The 13,525-nt window shown below is 47.7% G+C and overlaps 1 protein-coding gene across 1 annotated transcript; it reads left to right on the plus strand.

The window, feature by feature from the left end:
• Window positions 1-56: 56 nt before the first annotated feature.
• SMARCB1 (SWI/SNF related BAF chromatin remodeling complex subunit B1) lies at window positions 57-11,280 on the plus strand. The gene is made up of 10 exons (XM_084217228.1): window positions 57-258; window positions 1,851-1,962; window positions 2,632-2,661; window positions 3,148-3,277; window positions 3,866-4,003; window positions 4,678-4,805; window positions 5,302-5,468; window positions 5,892-6,082; window positions 9,858-9,989; window positions 10,919-11,280. Exons 1-10 carry the CDS (start codon window positions 166-168, stop codon window positions 10,956-10,958), a joined length of 1,161 nt encoding a protein of 386 aa, XP_084073354.1. The 5' UTR covers window positions 57-165; the 3' UTR covers window positions 10,959-11,280.
• The last annotated feature ends 2,245 nt before the right edge of the window (window positions 11,281-13,525 follow it).

The following is a 13,525-nucleotide window of genomic DNA, read 5'->3' on the forward strand; positions in this document are numbered from 1 at the left end:
CAATAAAATCCGCCTCTTTTCTACATCCTGCCGTGCCGGCCGTGCCTCCTTCGCCCCGCCCGCCGCATGCGCGCAGCGGGCCCGCACTAGGCCGCGCTCCGCCCGCCGCCGCCGCCGGGCCGCGCTCCGCTCTCCGGGCGCCGCCGCCCCCCGCCCGCCGCCGCGATGATGATGATGGCGCTGAGCAAGACCTTCGGGCAGAAGCCCGTCAAGTTCCAGCTGGAGGAGGACGGCGAGTTCTACATGATCGGCTCTGAGGTGCGGCCCGGGCGAGAGCCGGGCCCGGGCCGGGCCGGGGGATGCGGGGGCCGGGCTGGGCCGGGCCGGGGGATGCGGGGCCCGGGCCGGGGGATGCGGGAGGCTGCGCTCAGGGCGGGCGAGGGGCGGAGGAGAACCGGGGGTGGGGTGGGAGCGGTCTTCCGGCCCCGCGGGTCCTCTCTGCCCCGGTGGGCGCTGCCCCAGGGCCTCAGCCGGGCTGGGGGGTCGGGAGGGACCGGGGCTCCCATAAGGGCGGCCCCTGGGACCCGCACGGGTACGTGGGGAGCGGATCCTCCCTGATCGCAGCCTGAGGCCCCGCTCCCGATCACCGAGGAGAATTTCTGTGCACAGTTGTTGAGGGGTTCGGGTTATTTCACATGCGGCGAGGCAGCGAATCCCACACCTGGGCCTTTGGGCTCAGGAACAGCACCCAAATCGGGCAGTGCAGCTCGCTTTGTGTACAGCCTGGTCAGCAAACACCGGCGGGCAGGGTTTCAGCACCCCAGAGTCTGTGCTGGCACTGTGTTGTCCCGTGCTGAGAGGGCGTTGAGCCTCCCTGACAAAGAGCCTTATTCAAGCAAGAAACACTGGGCCTCTAGCACCAGGGAAACAGCTGAAAACAGGAAAAAATGTTATAGTCCCCAGCTTGATGCAGAAAAGGGACTATTGGCTAAGTTTAACTGCCAGCTCTGTAGGTTGAGCAGGGACTGAAGACCCCTCACTCTCTCATGTGAAATGTAGAGTTTGAAAGCAAACCGTACCTGCAGTCAGCTGAGCTGTGAGATTGCCATACCAGATACATGGCGAAGGAAAAGCGTTGTCTTTTTTATCTACCATTAATTTCTGTAGAGTGAAAGATATAGCTAAATCTAAGATCATAAAAGAGTCTTTTCAAACAAGGAATAAAAACCTTCTTGTGTGGCAGTCTGCCAGTGTCCTGGCAGTCTAAAAATTTGATTTCAGAGTCTAGGAATAGTTGTGTTGTTCAGCAAGGCCTGCTGTAGCTTTCAGCACAGGTGAGGATCTTATGCCAGGAGGAACAGAACTGCTTTACAGATGGTAAGTAAATCTGAAAGAGGACTATTGGCAGCAATTACATTTTTGATGTTCAAAGGGTTTAAAACAAAATACAAGTCTCTGGGTATTTGCTGTAGTCAAATAATGTCTAGATGATGGGGAGGTTCAAAGTAAAAATAATGTGTCAGAGAGCTGGGTATCTGGTTTAGTTTAATTCCCACTGAGCCTTGCACATTGATGTGGAAACTGAAGTAAAGAAGAGGTGGGTTGTTCAAAAATACATGCAAATGAATGGAGTGTTTTCCTATTAAATTTCCTATTATCAGTGGATGGGAGGTTTTTTGGATCTAGTGAAGTAAGATAGCACCAGTGAAATAAGTGCTGATAAAAATTTCGTTTTCTGTGTTGCCAGAAAAATCGCCGTGCTATTTGATGCCAAACACAGCACAAAAACCCAACAAAAACACCCAATTGAGAGGTCCTTCTTATCATTAAAAAGGGCTGAATTTCTTCCAGCTTCTGCTAAAACTCTCCTAAATGGAATAAAGGCCACATCTGCACTTCTCTTCTTGCAGGTGGGGAACTACTTGCGCATGTTTCGGGGCTCCCTGTACAAGAGGTACCCCTCGCTCTGGAGGCGCCTGGCCACCGTGGAAGAAAGGAAGAAGATTGTGGCCTCTTCACATGGTGAGAAGATGAGAAAACATTCCCAGTAATCTTTATTGAAATTTTTTGCCTTGAAAAACTGTTCCTGGCGATTTAGAAGCTTGTGCACCTTGAGGGCTGTGTGAATCACTTGAGATTGCCCCAGTGATGGAGCACCCTGCAATGGTGGCACTGGTGGCTCCTTGGCTCAGTCTGGCAACAAATGGCAGCTGATCAAAAATGTTCTGAAATGGAAACATCCATCATGGAATTTCTGGGGTTGGCTACATTCATCCCAAAGCAAAAGCCCCATCTCCAAATCAGTACCATATTTCAGGAGAGATTTCTTGTAGACTAAGAGGGGCATCTTTGTCTCTCTCATCAAATAGGCAGGAGTGTTGCAAGGATGCCCCATTGAAGATGTGCATCTTTGCTTAACTTTGCTTCTTGCAAAGTTAACTTGTAAAGGGACTGGATGTTTGTGCCTGCCAGAATTTGTGGTATGTTGCTACTGATGTGACTGCTACAGGGAGAATATTGGTATTTTTTTTTTGTTGAGGGACTAATAGCAAGCAGTTAAATTCCTTAGCAGTATGACTTCTTGTATGTTCTGTAGACCAAAGCATAATAAAAAGAATAATTTACTCTGGGCTTATGTCTCTTTCCTCCAAATATCCTGCTGACCTCTTGCTTTCTTTTTTCCCCCAACAGAAAATCAGCGGTCTCACAGTCCCCGAAGATGTAAGTCTCATCTGTGTGTTATTCTTAGCTGTGCTGGAGGAAGAATGTCCACTGTGACCTTTGGTGCTATTGCAATAATATTAATGTCTAATCCTCTTCCTCTGATCTCTGTCTGTGGTCGCCCTAATTGTGCCTCCCAATCCCATGCCTAACTCTCCTCTCTCAGAACATTAGCAGGACTCTCCAATGCAGATGGTCTCTGTCATTCAGCAAGAGCTGTCCTGAGCTCTCTCCTCCTTCCCCAAGTCTTGAACAGCTTTTCTATCAATCCTTGCATCACTATTTCCGACCTTTAAGGCCACTGAGTGTTGATTGTTTTCCGGGCCTTGTAAATATCCACAGGAAGATGAAGCCCAAAGGACACTTGTATCTCTGTGCTAGTCCCTCCTGCAGTGACAGGGAGGGTTTGTCACTATGTAGCCTGTTAATGCTACAGTGCTATGTCGCCCTTTTCCCTGTTAATTATTGCATCTTTCCTGGTGATAGATCATGGCTACACAACATTAGCCACCAGCGTGACGCTGCTGAAGGCCTCTGAAGTGGAAGAGATCTTGGATGGAAATGATGAGAAGTACAAGGCAGTGTCTATCAGCACAGAACCTCCTACCTACCTCAGGTAACCGGTGTTGGTGAGGCCAGGCTCAGCATGGAGCTGCCTGGGAGGTGTCAGCTGGGGCAGGAAGCACGAGGAGTTCCATAAGCCCAGGCTGTTGTGCCGGGCTTGTTTGCCAGTCTGCATTCAGTATTTGCAGTGCTGGGCAAATGGGGATCTCCAGAGTGTAAGGATTGGGTTACTGCCCACATAAAACAGGAAGAAAAATCTAAGTGTTTGTTGATCCAACTTCTTTTGCAATTACTGCATTCCATCTGTAACAGATGTTTTACAAGACGCTCTCTGCACATACTGCCTTTTGGAGACCTTGCATTTTTCAGCAGTCCTTTTGTAAAGTATAGACAGAAAATCTAAATATGAATCTAGTATTTATGAAGGTGCACCTGGATTCATATCTGATGGATATTTGTGAGCTGGAGAATGGCCTTCCGAGAGGCTGGTGTGGAACATTCCTGGTGGAACAGTCATGTTGGTGGTCCCAGAATAAAATAGCAGGAGCTCGTAATAGCACTTCAAGTTTAAAATGACACCATTCCTTAAATAGCAGCAGTGGTGCTGAGGGCCTGCAGGTTAACATCCAGTCTCCTTCAGAGAACAGAAGGCAAAGAGGAACAACCAGTGGGTGCCAACCCTGCCCAACAGCTCTCATCACCTGGACGCCGTGCCGTGCTCAACAACCATCAACAGGAACCGCATGGGCAGGGATAAGAAGAGAACATTCCCTCTGTGGTAAGACAGCTTCCTGCTTCTGGAAAGTGGGGATAGCTCCCAACATGACATGCTGCCAGGGTAGTGCTGATGAGTTCATGTAATGTTGTGATTCATCCCCAGCTGACAAAAGACCTACAGGTCATTAACTTGGAGGTTCTTAGTTAAATTGTGTGTCCTGAGGCTCTGTGTTACAGTAGCCATCCATGGCTCAGAGTGGAGGCTTTCCTTTTGTCAGGAAAATGGTTCATTTTTTCCTGATGAGTTCCTTCTACTTCCTGCTGATTTGCTGAGCAGTTGTCATTTGAGAAGCCTGCAGACCCTCTTTGTGAAGGATGGGCTGCTTCTCACTGACATGTACCAGTAACTTTGATCTAGTTTGTTTAGTGGAAAATGCTGCTGAAGCTCATGACTAATGTTTTTTCCATTATAACACTTAAGGCAACTAAGATAAATCTAATCCTAGAAAACTTCCTTGTTTTATTTGCAGGAGTGTGTTATGATAGATGTAATAAAAGGTGTTAAACTGGTATTAGTTGCCACAGTCCTGTAGGCTTGCCTTGAGGAGTCTGTCTACAGACAGATCAGGGAGTTGGAGTGTGGGGATTGCTTCCAACAAATGTTGCCTTCCTTCTATGGATGCCAGATGTGTCATGTGCTCATTGCATATACCCTGTTGTTGCTCTCCACTTTAGCTTTGATGACCATGACCCAGCAGTGATCCATGAGAATGCATCCCAGCCAGAGGTTCTGGTTCCAATCAGGCTCGATATGGAAATTGATGGGCAGAAACTCCGAGATGCATTTACGTGGAACATGAATGGTATGTAGCAAGGAGAGTTTCCTGAGGCTGGAGAGGTAAAGCTGTGTCCATCACCAAATGTCCTTGCCCCATACAAAGCTTTAAAGCTCTCCCACTCTGGACTGTATTCAGTGCTTGCATCTCTTAGCAAATGCTCTGCCACTTCCATGGGTTGCAGTCATTCCTGGAGACATGTAGTCTGAAGAGTTTAACTGGCAGATTTTCCTGAGCCAGTTCATCAGCTCAGTGGTCTGAGAGTACTCTTAGGTCAGGTTAATGGCTGTGGCTTCTGTGGCCACACTGTCTGGATACCATGGAGCAGGTAAAGAAGGCTGTAAGCCCCTGTGTCAGTGTGTCTCTCCTTACAGACCTGGCACAAAACACCCTTTTAAAAGTAAAAGTTGTCATGCATTTGGGATTCCCTTTGTCACCTCGCCCTGTGGATTTTGTGTGTTCTGTAAGTGGCAGACATTAATTTCTAAGGAAGTTTACAGTGTTCATTCTTGTTCTGTAACAGAAAAACTGATGACCCCAGAAATGTTCTCAGAGATTCTTTGTGATGACCTGGATTTGAATCCTCTGACCTTTGTCCCTGCCATTGCATCTGCCATCCGGCAGCAGATCGAGTCGTACCCGACTGACAGCATCCTGGAGGATCAGTCAGACCAACGAGTTATCATTAAGGTAACACAGGAAGGCAGTAGAAGGAGAGCTGAACCATTTGGGTTTCTCCAGTTATGTGTTGGGGGACTAAGAGTACAAAAGTTTCCCTCAGAGCAAGGAAGCTTTTCATTCCAGTCCTCCAACCAGATTGTCCTTTGTATTGGGAACAGAACTAAGGTGATAGATGATTAAACATCCATGTGCCCAGCCTCTGAGGTGGTGAAATAGTTCAGTTAAAGCATTGCCATCTTCCTTTGGAAGAGCTTGGCGAGCAGTGCTGAGTTGTCTTCGTGCTACTGAAATGAAGAATTCAGTTAAGGAACTCTCAGATGAACTAGGTGTTACTGCTCTGTTCTCTTCAGCCTCTGCCTCATCAGTTCAATCACCTTGGACAAACCTTTGTGAAAGTGGAAACAAATAACCTGTGTCTTCCCTTATCTCCAGCTGAACATCCACGTAGGAAACATCTCCCTCGTAGACCAGTTTGAGTGGGACATGTCAGAGAAGGAGAACTCACCAGAGAAGTTTGCCTTGAAGCTGTGCTCAGAGCTTGGCCTGGGTGGGGAGTTTGTCACAACTATTGCCTACAGCATCCGGGGACAGCTGAGCTGGCACCAGAAGACCTATGCCTTCAGGTACTGAACTGCCACCTCCTTGTCTGGCTCTGGGGGTCTTTGTACTTCATGGGCATTTGCATCAGTGCATCTTCAAACAGCTGACCTGATTAGGAAGGTTTTGTTTGAAATTAGTCCTTATGGCTTGCATCCGTTCTGTCCATCTTAACAATTTTTTGTGCTTGTGTCTAAGTATCTTCTCCTGATGGGTCTAATACATTTCAGGACCAAATATTGATTAAATGTCAGCCTCTGTTGACAGAATTAATTAACAGGGATAGTCCCTCTTCTAATGTAAGGTCATGATGAGCCCAAGATACATTTTTTTGTTGTTGTTTTGTTGGCTTTGCCTAACTTGGGCCATCCATTGTTTGAAGCTTTGGTTGTTTGACCTTGGACTGATGAAAACTGTACCTCTCTACCCAGACTGATGTCCGAGGTGGGTTGATTACAGGCCCCTCTCACAGCTGGAATGCAGCATTGTCAGGTTTCATTAGTCAGCCTTGTAATTTGTCCCCTAAATGGCTTCCAGTTGTGCTGTGCAGCGTTCTGTGGTGAGTTCCTGCACTGATGTTATCCACAGCACAGTGCTGAGTCTGCAGCTGTAACAGTCCTTTAATGTACACTCTGAGGTTTGGTGACCTCGGGTCATGGTGACAGTCAGGGAAGTTTAAGAGTTCAGCAAATGCTGTATTTGCAGAGGAGGGAATGGTACTGTTGACACCAGTTTTGTAGGGGTTGATTCAAGGAAGCAGCCCAGGGAAATGTGCCCAGCCCTGCCCTACCTCAGGCAGAGGACAGGGAGTAGTTGGAGGGGAGTAAGCAAAGAGAAGCTGGAGACTGTGGGGAAGCTGGCTGCTGCCTTGAGCTCTGCTCCTTCCTGCTCCATCCAAGGGCTTGCTGTCTGGTCAGCCTTCAGCCCTGATCTGCTCTGGCCTAGTTGCTCTTGCACTGGTCTCACTCTGCAGGAATTCCTCTGGGTGTAGTTTTTATCCTGCCAGTCTTTCACAGCAACTGCCTGGTTCTAAAGTGATCCCTAGAGTGATTCATATTAGAAAATGGAAAGGGACCCTTTAGCACATGTGAATTAAACTCTGAATTAAATCATTAGAGTGTGTGTCCATCCTGCTGATGTCCCTTGGAAGGTGGGAGTTGCCTTCTACCTTTCCCTCCACAACCTTGGACTCATACTTGCAGTTTTGGCTTGGGACTACATCCAGCAACAGCCACAAAGCAGTGGGGTGGGCATTCCTGAGGAGTGATGGGAACTTGCAGGGTGGTAGATGAGAACCTGACACGTGTGCTGCAGCACTGTCTGTATGGTGAAGTGTCTGTCCCTCCTGCCTGTGCTTCTCCATGTATGCAGATATCCAAGAAGGTAATCTGTGTATGTGTAGACTCCTGGGAGTGGGGTTCATTTCTCCCTTTGCTTCTGCTCAGTCACTGGAACATGCAGCAAGTGAAGTTTTAGTACTGCCCGGGCTTATGTTAATGCCAGTTTCACTGTTGTCTCTAAATACATATGTTGGGCCATGGTACCAAAGGCTGTTTCCTTTTAGGGGTAGTTCTGCAGTCAGGTTTCAGGTCTTCACACTGTGGCAGTATTGCAAGAGGGAGAACTAAAAAAGGAACCCCACCAGAACAAAGTACATAGACATGAGCTGTTCAGAGAGAAAAAACCACCTAATTGAAACCTCCTTTATTTTTGTCATAGTACAAACATGTCCTCCTCTTCCCTTTTTTCTTCTAGCAAAGGAGTACTTTTGAAGCCTTACAGTGATTAATAATATTTGGGTTCTGTGGTTGGTTAGTTCCTGAATTTCCAAACCACAGGAGTGGTGGTTGCTCCAAAATCATTCCATTGATGTAAGGAAAAGGGTCTGCTTTAGATGTATCAAAAGAACTTTAATATCTCAAGGGATTGGGGATTTTGAGAAGTCATGTGCCTCTTAATCATCTGAGGGAGAGGTGAAACTGTCTTTTAGTTGATGAAAGCCAGGGCACTTTTTTCAGCTGGGCTGCTCTGTGCAAAACAAGGAGAGCCTGAAGTGCAGTGGCAGGGCAGGACTGGAGGCACACAGGTGGGTGGCTGCTGCCTGTGGGATTTTCAGGGGCAGTGTGTGCTGTGATGTTTTCTCCTGTGTGTGCTGAGTGTTTCTGGTGGCAGCACACAGCATCTCACAGCCAGTTTTGCCTTTGAGACCTGAGTTATAGCACAGGTTCTCCCACTCACCAAACCCTTCTGCCTGAGGAGTCACCTTTCCAAAAATGACATCTCCCTGCTTCCTTGGTGTGCCTCTGACACTGCCTGAGGCCAGGAGCCTGAGCAGAGGCAGTGCCTTGCTCTTCTGGGATCCCTGCAGCTGACAGTGCCTTTCAGCCATTCTTGGCAGCAGCACTTTGCTCCTCATCAGGAAAAACAATGGAGGAGGAGCTGTCTTAGTGTAGAGGTTGGGAGATGAGGAAGGATTTTACAGTTTCTCTCTGATTCTTTGCTAAAGAAATGTGGTATCTGAGTTGTCTTGCAGTCAGGTTGTGCATGAGTCCAGCTTTCCATCCCCTGTTTAGTTCAGTGAATGCTCAGTGTTAGGCATAGTGAGGCAGAGATCATGCTATCACTAACAAAACCCCAGTTAGTATCTAATTTTGCCTGGAATGTGTGACATTCTAGGACTAAGATGAAATTCCTGGGTTTAAGTGTTGTTTAGTGGATGGCAGCAGTACTGGAAGTAGATTTGATTAAAGCTTCCTCCCTGGATCAGATACCAAAGGCCCTGGATTAATTTTTCATGGTAGAATTACTTTGAAGACTTGTTATTTTAGATTATTAGCTTTGATGCAGATGTTGTGTGTTCCCATGATGATTAGCATTTGAGTCCTTTCCTGAGGGAGTGAGAGGGCTGAAATCCTGTGTAGGGGTGCACGTCCCTGGGGAGGGGGGCGGATGTGTGTGCACACCTGTCCCAGGGCTCCTCTCTCACCCACACTTCTGCAGCTCTGGCTGAGCCACTTTGGAGAATTCAAAGCAAACATTTACATTCCGAGGCTCCTCTATATTTATGCTGGGCTTCCGGCTCCACTGTCAATATTTGGGAAGCTACTCTTGGTCAATTCCTGTTGACTTTTACTGAAAAGCAGCTAGTGAAGCAGTAAATATTTTGTGCATGTGATAATACAGCTGGTCAGGGCAGAGGAGTCTCTGAGGAGCAGATCTTGTGATTTCAGGCACAGCCTGGTGTTTTGTTGCTTGTTAGCCACAGCAGGTCCTAAAGGACTGCTCTTTGCAGTGTCAGGCTCCTAAAAAAGGCAGACTTTTGCCAGGGAAGAGCTGTCAGAGGTGTTGTAGGCAAACTACAGCTAGGAAGTGAGAGCTGCAGAACAGCCAGGCTGGACAGGGAGTCCTGGGAACAGTCCCAGCTCCTGGGCTGTGCTGGGAGAAGCACTCCCAGGACTGATGGACTGGGAGGAGCTGTGCCTTTTGGGGCTGAACCCTGCCAGCCAGGAATGTGACAGCCTGGGTGGGAAAATATTGCAGGTCCAGCACAAATCTCTCTCCAGTGGTGGCTGGAGATGGATGTAGCTGCTTTCCCAGGAACTTCAGGTTCTACAAGGGTGTAACCAGGAGCCTGTGGTGAACTTCAGAGAACCAGACTGTACTATGCAAAGGGGAATGCTGAAGTCTGAGATGCTGTAAATGATGCTCTGATGTCCCTGTGCCTGTCCCTGGGCTGGTGACCCAGGGGGGCTCTGGGCCCACTGATGGGTGTTGCTCTGTTGCCTGTGCCCTGCCCTGCAGCGAGAACCCTTTGCCCACTGTGGAGATTGCAATTCGCAACACGGGGGATGCTGACCAGTGGTGCCCTCTCCTGGAAACCCTCACAGACGCTGAGATGGAGAAGAAGATCAGAGACCAGGACAGAAACACAAGGTACTGCCACTACTTTGGACACTTCTCTTGGCCTGTCCCTTGGACAGGAGCTCCAGGCTTTGATGTTTGTCTTTCCCTACTGAGAGCTAACTGGCAGGACGTCAGCCTTGCTCACAACAGAAGCTTTAGCTTCAGGGTATTCAGCTGTCATCACCTTCCTCCACAAACACTGAAATGTCTGCTCTGCCATCTCCTGCTTGCAGGAAGTTTCCTTTTTTTTTTTTTTTTTTTCTTTTAACCCATTTATTTCTTTTCCTTGGGCTCTTTGCTTGTCCAGGGGAGTTGTTTGTATAGGAAGGCATGAATCAAACATACTGGAATGTCATGCACTGTCATGCTCCCTAGAATCCTGCCACAAAGCTTCCTTTTATGTAGTGTAAAGTTCAATTTGATGTAGCAATGGGCAAGCTCCCAGCTCTAGCCTGAGTGATGCCAGCACGGGGAGCACTGTGTGGTTCCAGGAGAAGCTCTGCCCACCAGAGATCTGCAAAGTGATGTTAGACAAGCAGTTGAGAGCTTGCACCTACTTGAAGAAGTTCTTCCTGGCAGATATGAAGGAATGGCTAGTATCTCTCCAAAAGATACATTGTGGAAACAGTAAATATACTGGCTCAGCTCTTTCCCAGGATGTTTTTTTAACTGCTGATTAACAGTAGCACAGTCATTTTGTGTATCAGCTGTGGCTGACTGAAGAGTTTACAGTAGCAGTCGGTTCAATGCAAGTTAATGAGAAAAAGTGCCCTGGCAGCTGTTAGTGCAAATAGTGTCCTTGCCTTATCACCGGGGCACTCTCAGGTGCCTGGGGAGTTCTGTCTAGGAATAAACCTGTCTGCAAAGCTGTGCAGCCTCCCCAGAAGCACTGGTTTTGGTCAGACCTCCCATGTCTGTAACATGCACTTACTGTACCTCTCTCTCTCTCTCTCCCTCAGGCGCATGAGACGTTTGGCCAATACTGCTCCAGCCTGGTAACCTTCCTGTTGTGACACTGGTGCTCTTCCTACAGACTTTATCCCTATTCCTCTCCCCAGATGGATCTAGAATTGGCAGGGGTCTTTCTGTCTCTGAAGGGGACACACATTCCACTTGCCACGAGTTCCCAGTACTGCTGACTCCTGCCCTCCCCCTCCACCCCAGTGCCACGTCCCCAGAGCGCTGAGTGAGCAGCGTGACCCAGCTGGGAGCCGTGGCAGGTGTGGGAGCCCTTCTATACCTGTGTGTGGACAGTGGAAAGATTCTTTTGTATAGGTGCAATGTGCACTCCTAGGACAACTTTTTAAATAAAAGGAATGCATCCAACGCAGGTTGGGTTCAGTCAGTTTGCATGAACAGTGAGTGCCACCATGTTTTGTGCTGTTCTGGTAACTGAGGGTAACAGGGCCTAATGTTAATGCTTTTGGGTACAGTGCTGAACACTCACATGCATTCACTTTTCCTGGGTGCTTTACTTCAAAGGGTACAGCAGCACAAAACCTCTTGGTGCAGGGGAAAGTGAGGAGGAGATTTAGAACTAGAGGCAGCAGACAATTCTCTAAGGATGGGTCTGTTACCTAACTTGGCACAGTCTGTAATGACCTCGGGGAGGTGTTCAGCTGGTTTACTCAACAAGGTAAAACAATTTAAATGAAATCACAGACTTAAGAGTTATTTCTGTCAGATGTCAGCCTGGTGTGTGGGCAACCCTGTTTTTTGTGAAGACTGCATCTGGAAAACAGCACAGTCTCTGCCCTGGTACAGCAGGTAAAGCCTCCAGTCACTGAGACTGAAGCTTCTCTGCAGCCAGTGCCTTTGCTGTGGTCACTGTCAGCACACAACACTGCACAGAGCACTCAAAGCAAGGTCTGTGTCATGAATGCCCTTAGCACTGCAGTGTCAGGGTTTTGCAACCCAAGAAACAACCTGTCTTTCTTTCTCTAGGGAGTTTAAAAACAAAATCCATTGAAGTGAGATTTAAAGAAAAATCCAGGCTTGCTTACAAACTAATTAGAATCTATCTTGCTGTTGAGGTACCCCATCCCTTTGATAGAGTTCCTACCATTCACTGCCAGAACTGAGGAGTCTTGCAAGCAAGGCAGCTTTTGCTGGCAGCCTGACAGTTATGTTCAGGCCTTTATCATAAAGCCATAGGTTTTATGATCCTTGCTGATCCACCCACCCTGCTAGCACAGTCAAAAAACACTTTCTGGTCTTAATTTATCATGTTTAGACTTGAGTAATAACAGAGACAGTTCTGATTCCTGGGTGGGAGGGAACTTTTTCCAGATGTTAGTCTGCAGAAACTGAAAACTTGCAATTTAGTAATAATATTATTCAGTCTTATCCTAGGCTCCTGTGCCAGAGTGGTACTCCATGCATTACTTTGTATTAGAGAGGTTGAAAGGTTATTTGAGCAGATGACAAATGCTGGGATTGCTGCTGCATCTTAGCCTCCCATTAAAACATGTTTTGGCTCATGGACATAAAAACTCTGAGCCTTCTTGAGAACACTTGAGCCTTCCTTTGTTATATGACTGGGGACTTCTGCCAGCAGCCTCTTCAGGGAATTTGACTAAAATACATGTGGAACTGCTGTAGCCTTAACAGCTTTCTTAATTGCTGTGGAGTTTGTGATTACTAATCCCCAAGTTCACCATGGGGTGCAGGCACACAAGGACTGCAGCACTCTCTGCTTCTCAAGGCCAGAGAGGTTGTACAAATTGCTCCTCAAAGCAGCAGGGACAAAGCAGGACAGTGAAGGGACCAAGTCCAGAAAGATGGGAACTTCACCCAGCTTTCTTTATATAGGATTAGGACTACTGGGGACCAGCCAGGAGCAGCTTTCCTGCTCTACAATCACAATTCCTTGGGTTAATCTGGTGCCCCACCTAAAAGCATAGCCCAACTGTTACATTTCAAAGCTCCATCTCAGGCAATTTAAACCAGATCATCTGAAGACTTCAAAGACAAACTCCTCCTAGTGCCTGAACTCCAGCTCTGTTATCATTACCCTTAGTGCCACTGTATCTTCAGAACAAATTACCACCTGTACAGGCCTCTCAGCCTCTTTGCAGAGGGAAGCATAAGTGCACCAAGAGTTTGTTCAAATCAGGTCTGATTTTTGATGAAGTGTTTTAGTGGAAGGCCACAGGGGAGGGGGAGTTGGTATGTGTGGGGGTTTGTGTGTGTGCTCAGTCAGATGCTGTTACTCCCATTTCATAGTTTGTGGTGGTTTGCAGGTCTGAGCAGCCAGCACTGTTAGGAGTGAGCTGCTGTAAGATACAATGTGTGCAGACTCCTTTGAGGTTGGGTACAAGCAGTGGGGACTGTGTTAGCAAGAGTGATCAGATCCATTTCATACAGGTGTCAGGGTAGGGATGAGCTTGTTTCATTTTCCCTTGAAATTCAGATGTTTAAGTTTCAGAACTAAAAAAATCCAACAAGAGTGGAATTACACTGCAGGTGCAGACACTTTTTATTGCCAGTGTGAAGTGCTGCTTCCAGCCACTGCCTGGATCAAGTGTCCAGCTCAGTCCCTTTGTCCTTTCCCAGGCACCCCTTTA

Source organism: Fringilla coelebs (assembly GCF_963513975.1).
Source record: "Fringilla coelebs genome assembly, chromosome: 17".
Lineage (NCBI taxonomy): Eukaryota > Metazoa > Chordata > Aves > Passeriformes > Fringillidae > Fringilla > Fringilla coelebs.

What these genes read in the sequence shown, in the direction of transcription:
- SMARCB1 (XM_084217228.1), top strand. Translation starts at nt 166, where the DNA reads ATGATGATGATGGCGCTGAGCAAGACCTTCGGGCAGAAGCCCGTCAAG. An exon ending in GAACCTCCTACCTACCTCAG is followed by an intron (nt 3,278 to 3,865) that starts GTAACCGGTGTT and finishes AGTCTCCTTCAG; the next exon opens with AGAACAGAAGGCAAAGAGGA. An exon ending in ACCAACGAGTTATCATTAAG is followed by an intron (nt 5,469 to 5,891) that starts GTAACACAGGAA and finishes CCTTATCTCCAG; the next exon opens with CTGAACATCCACGTAGGAAA.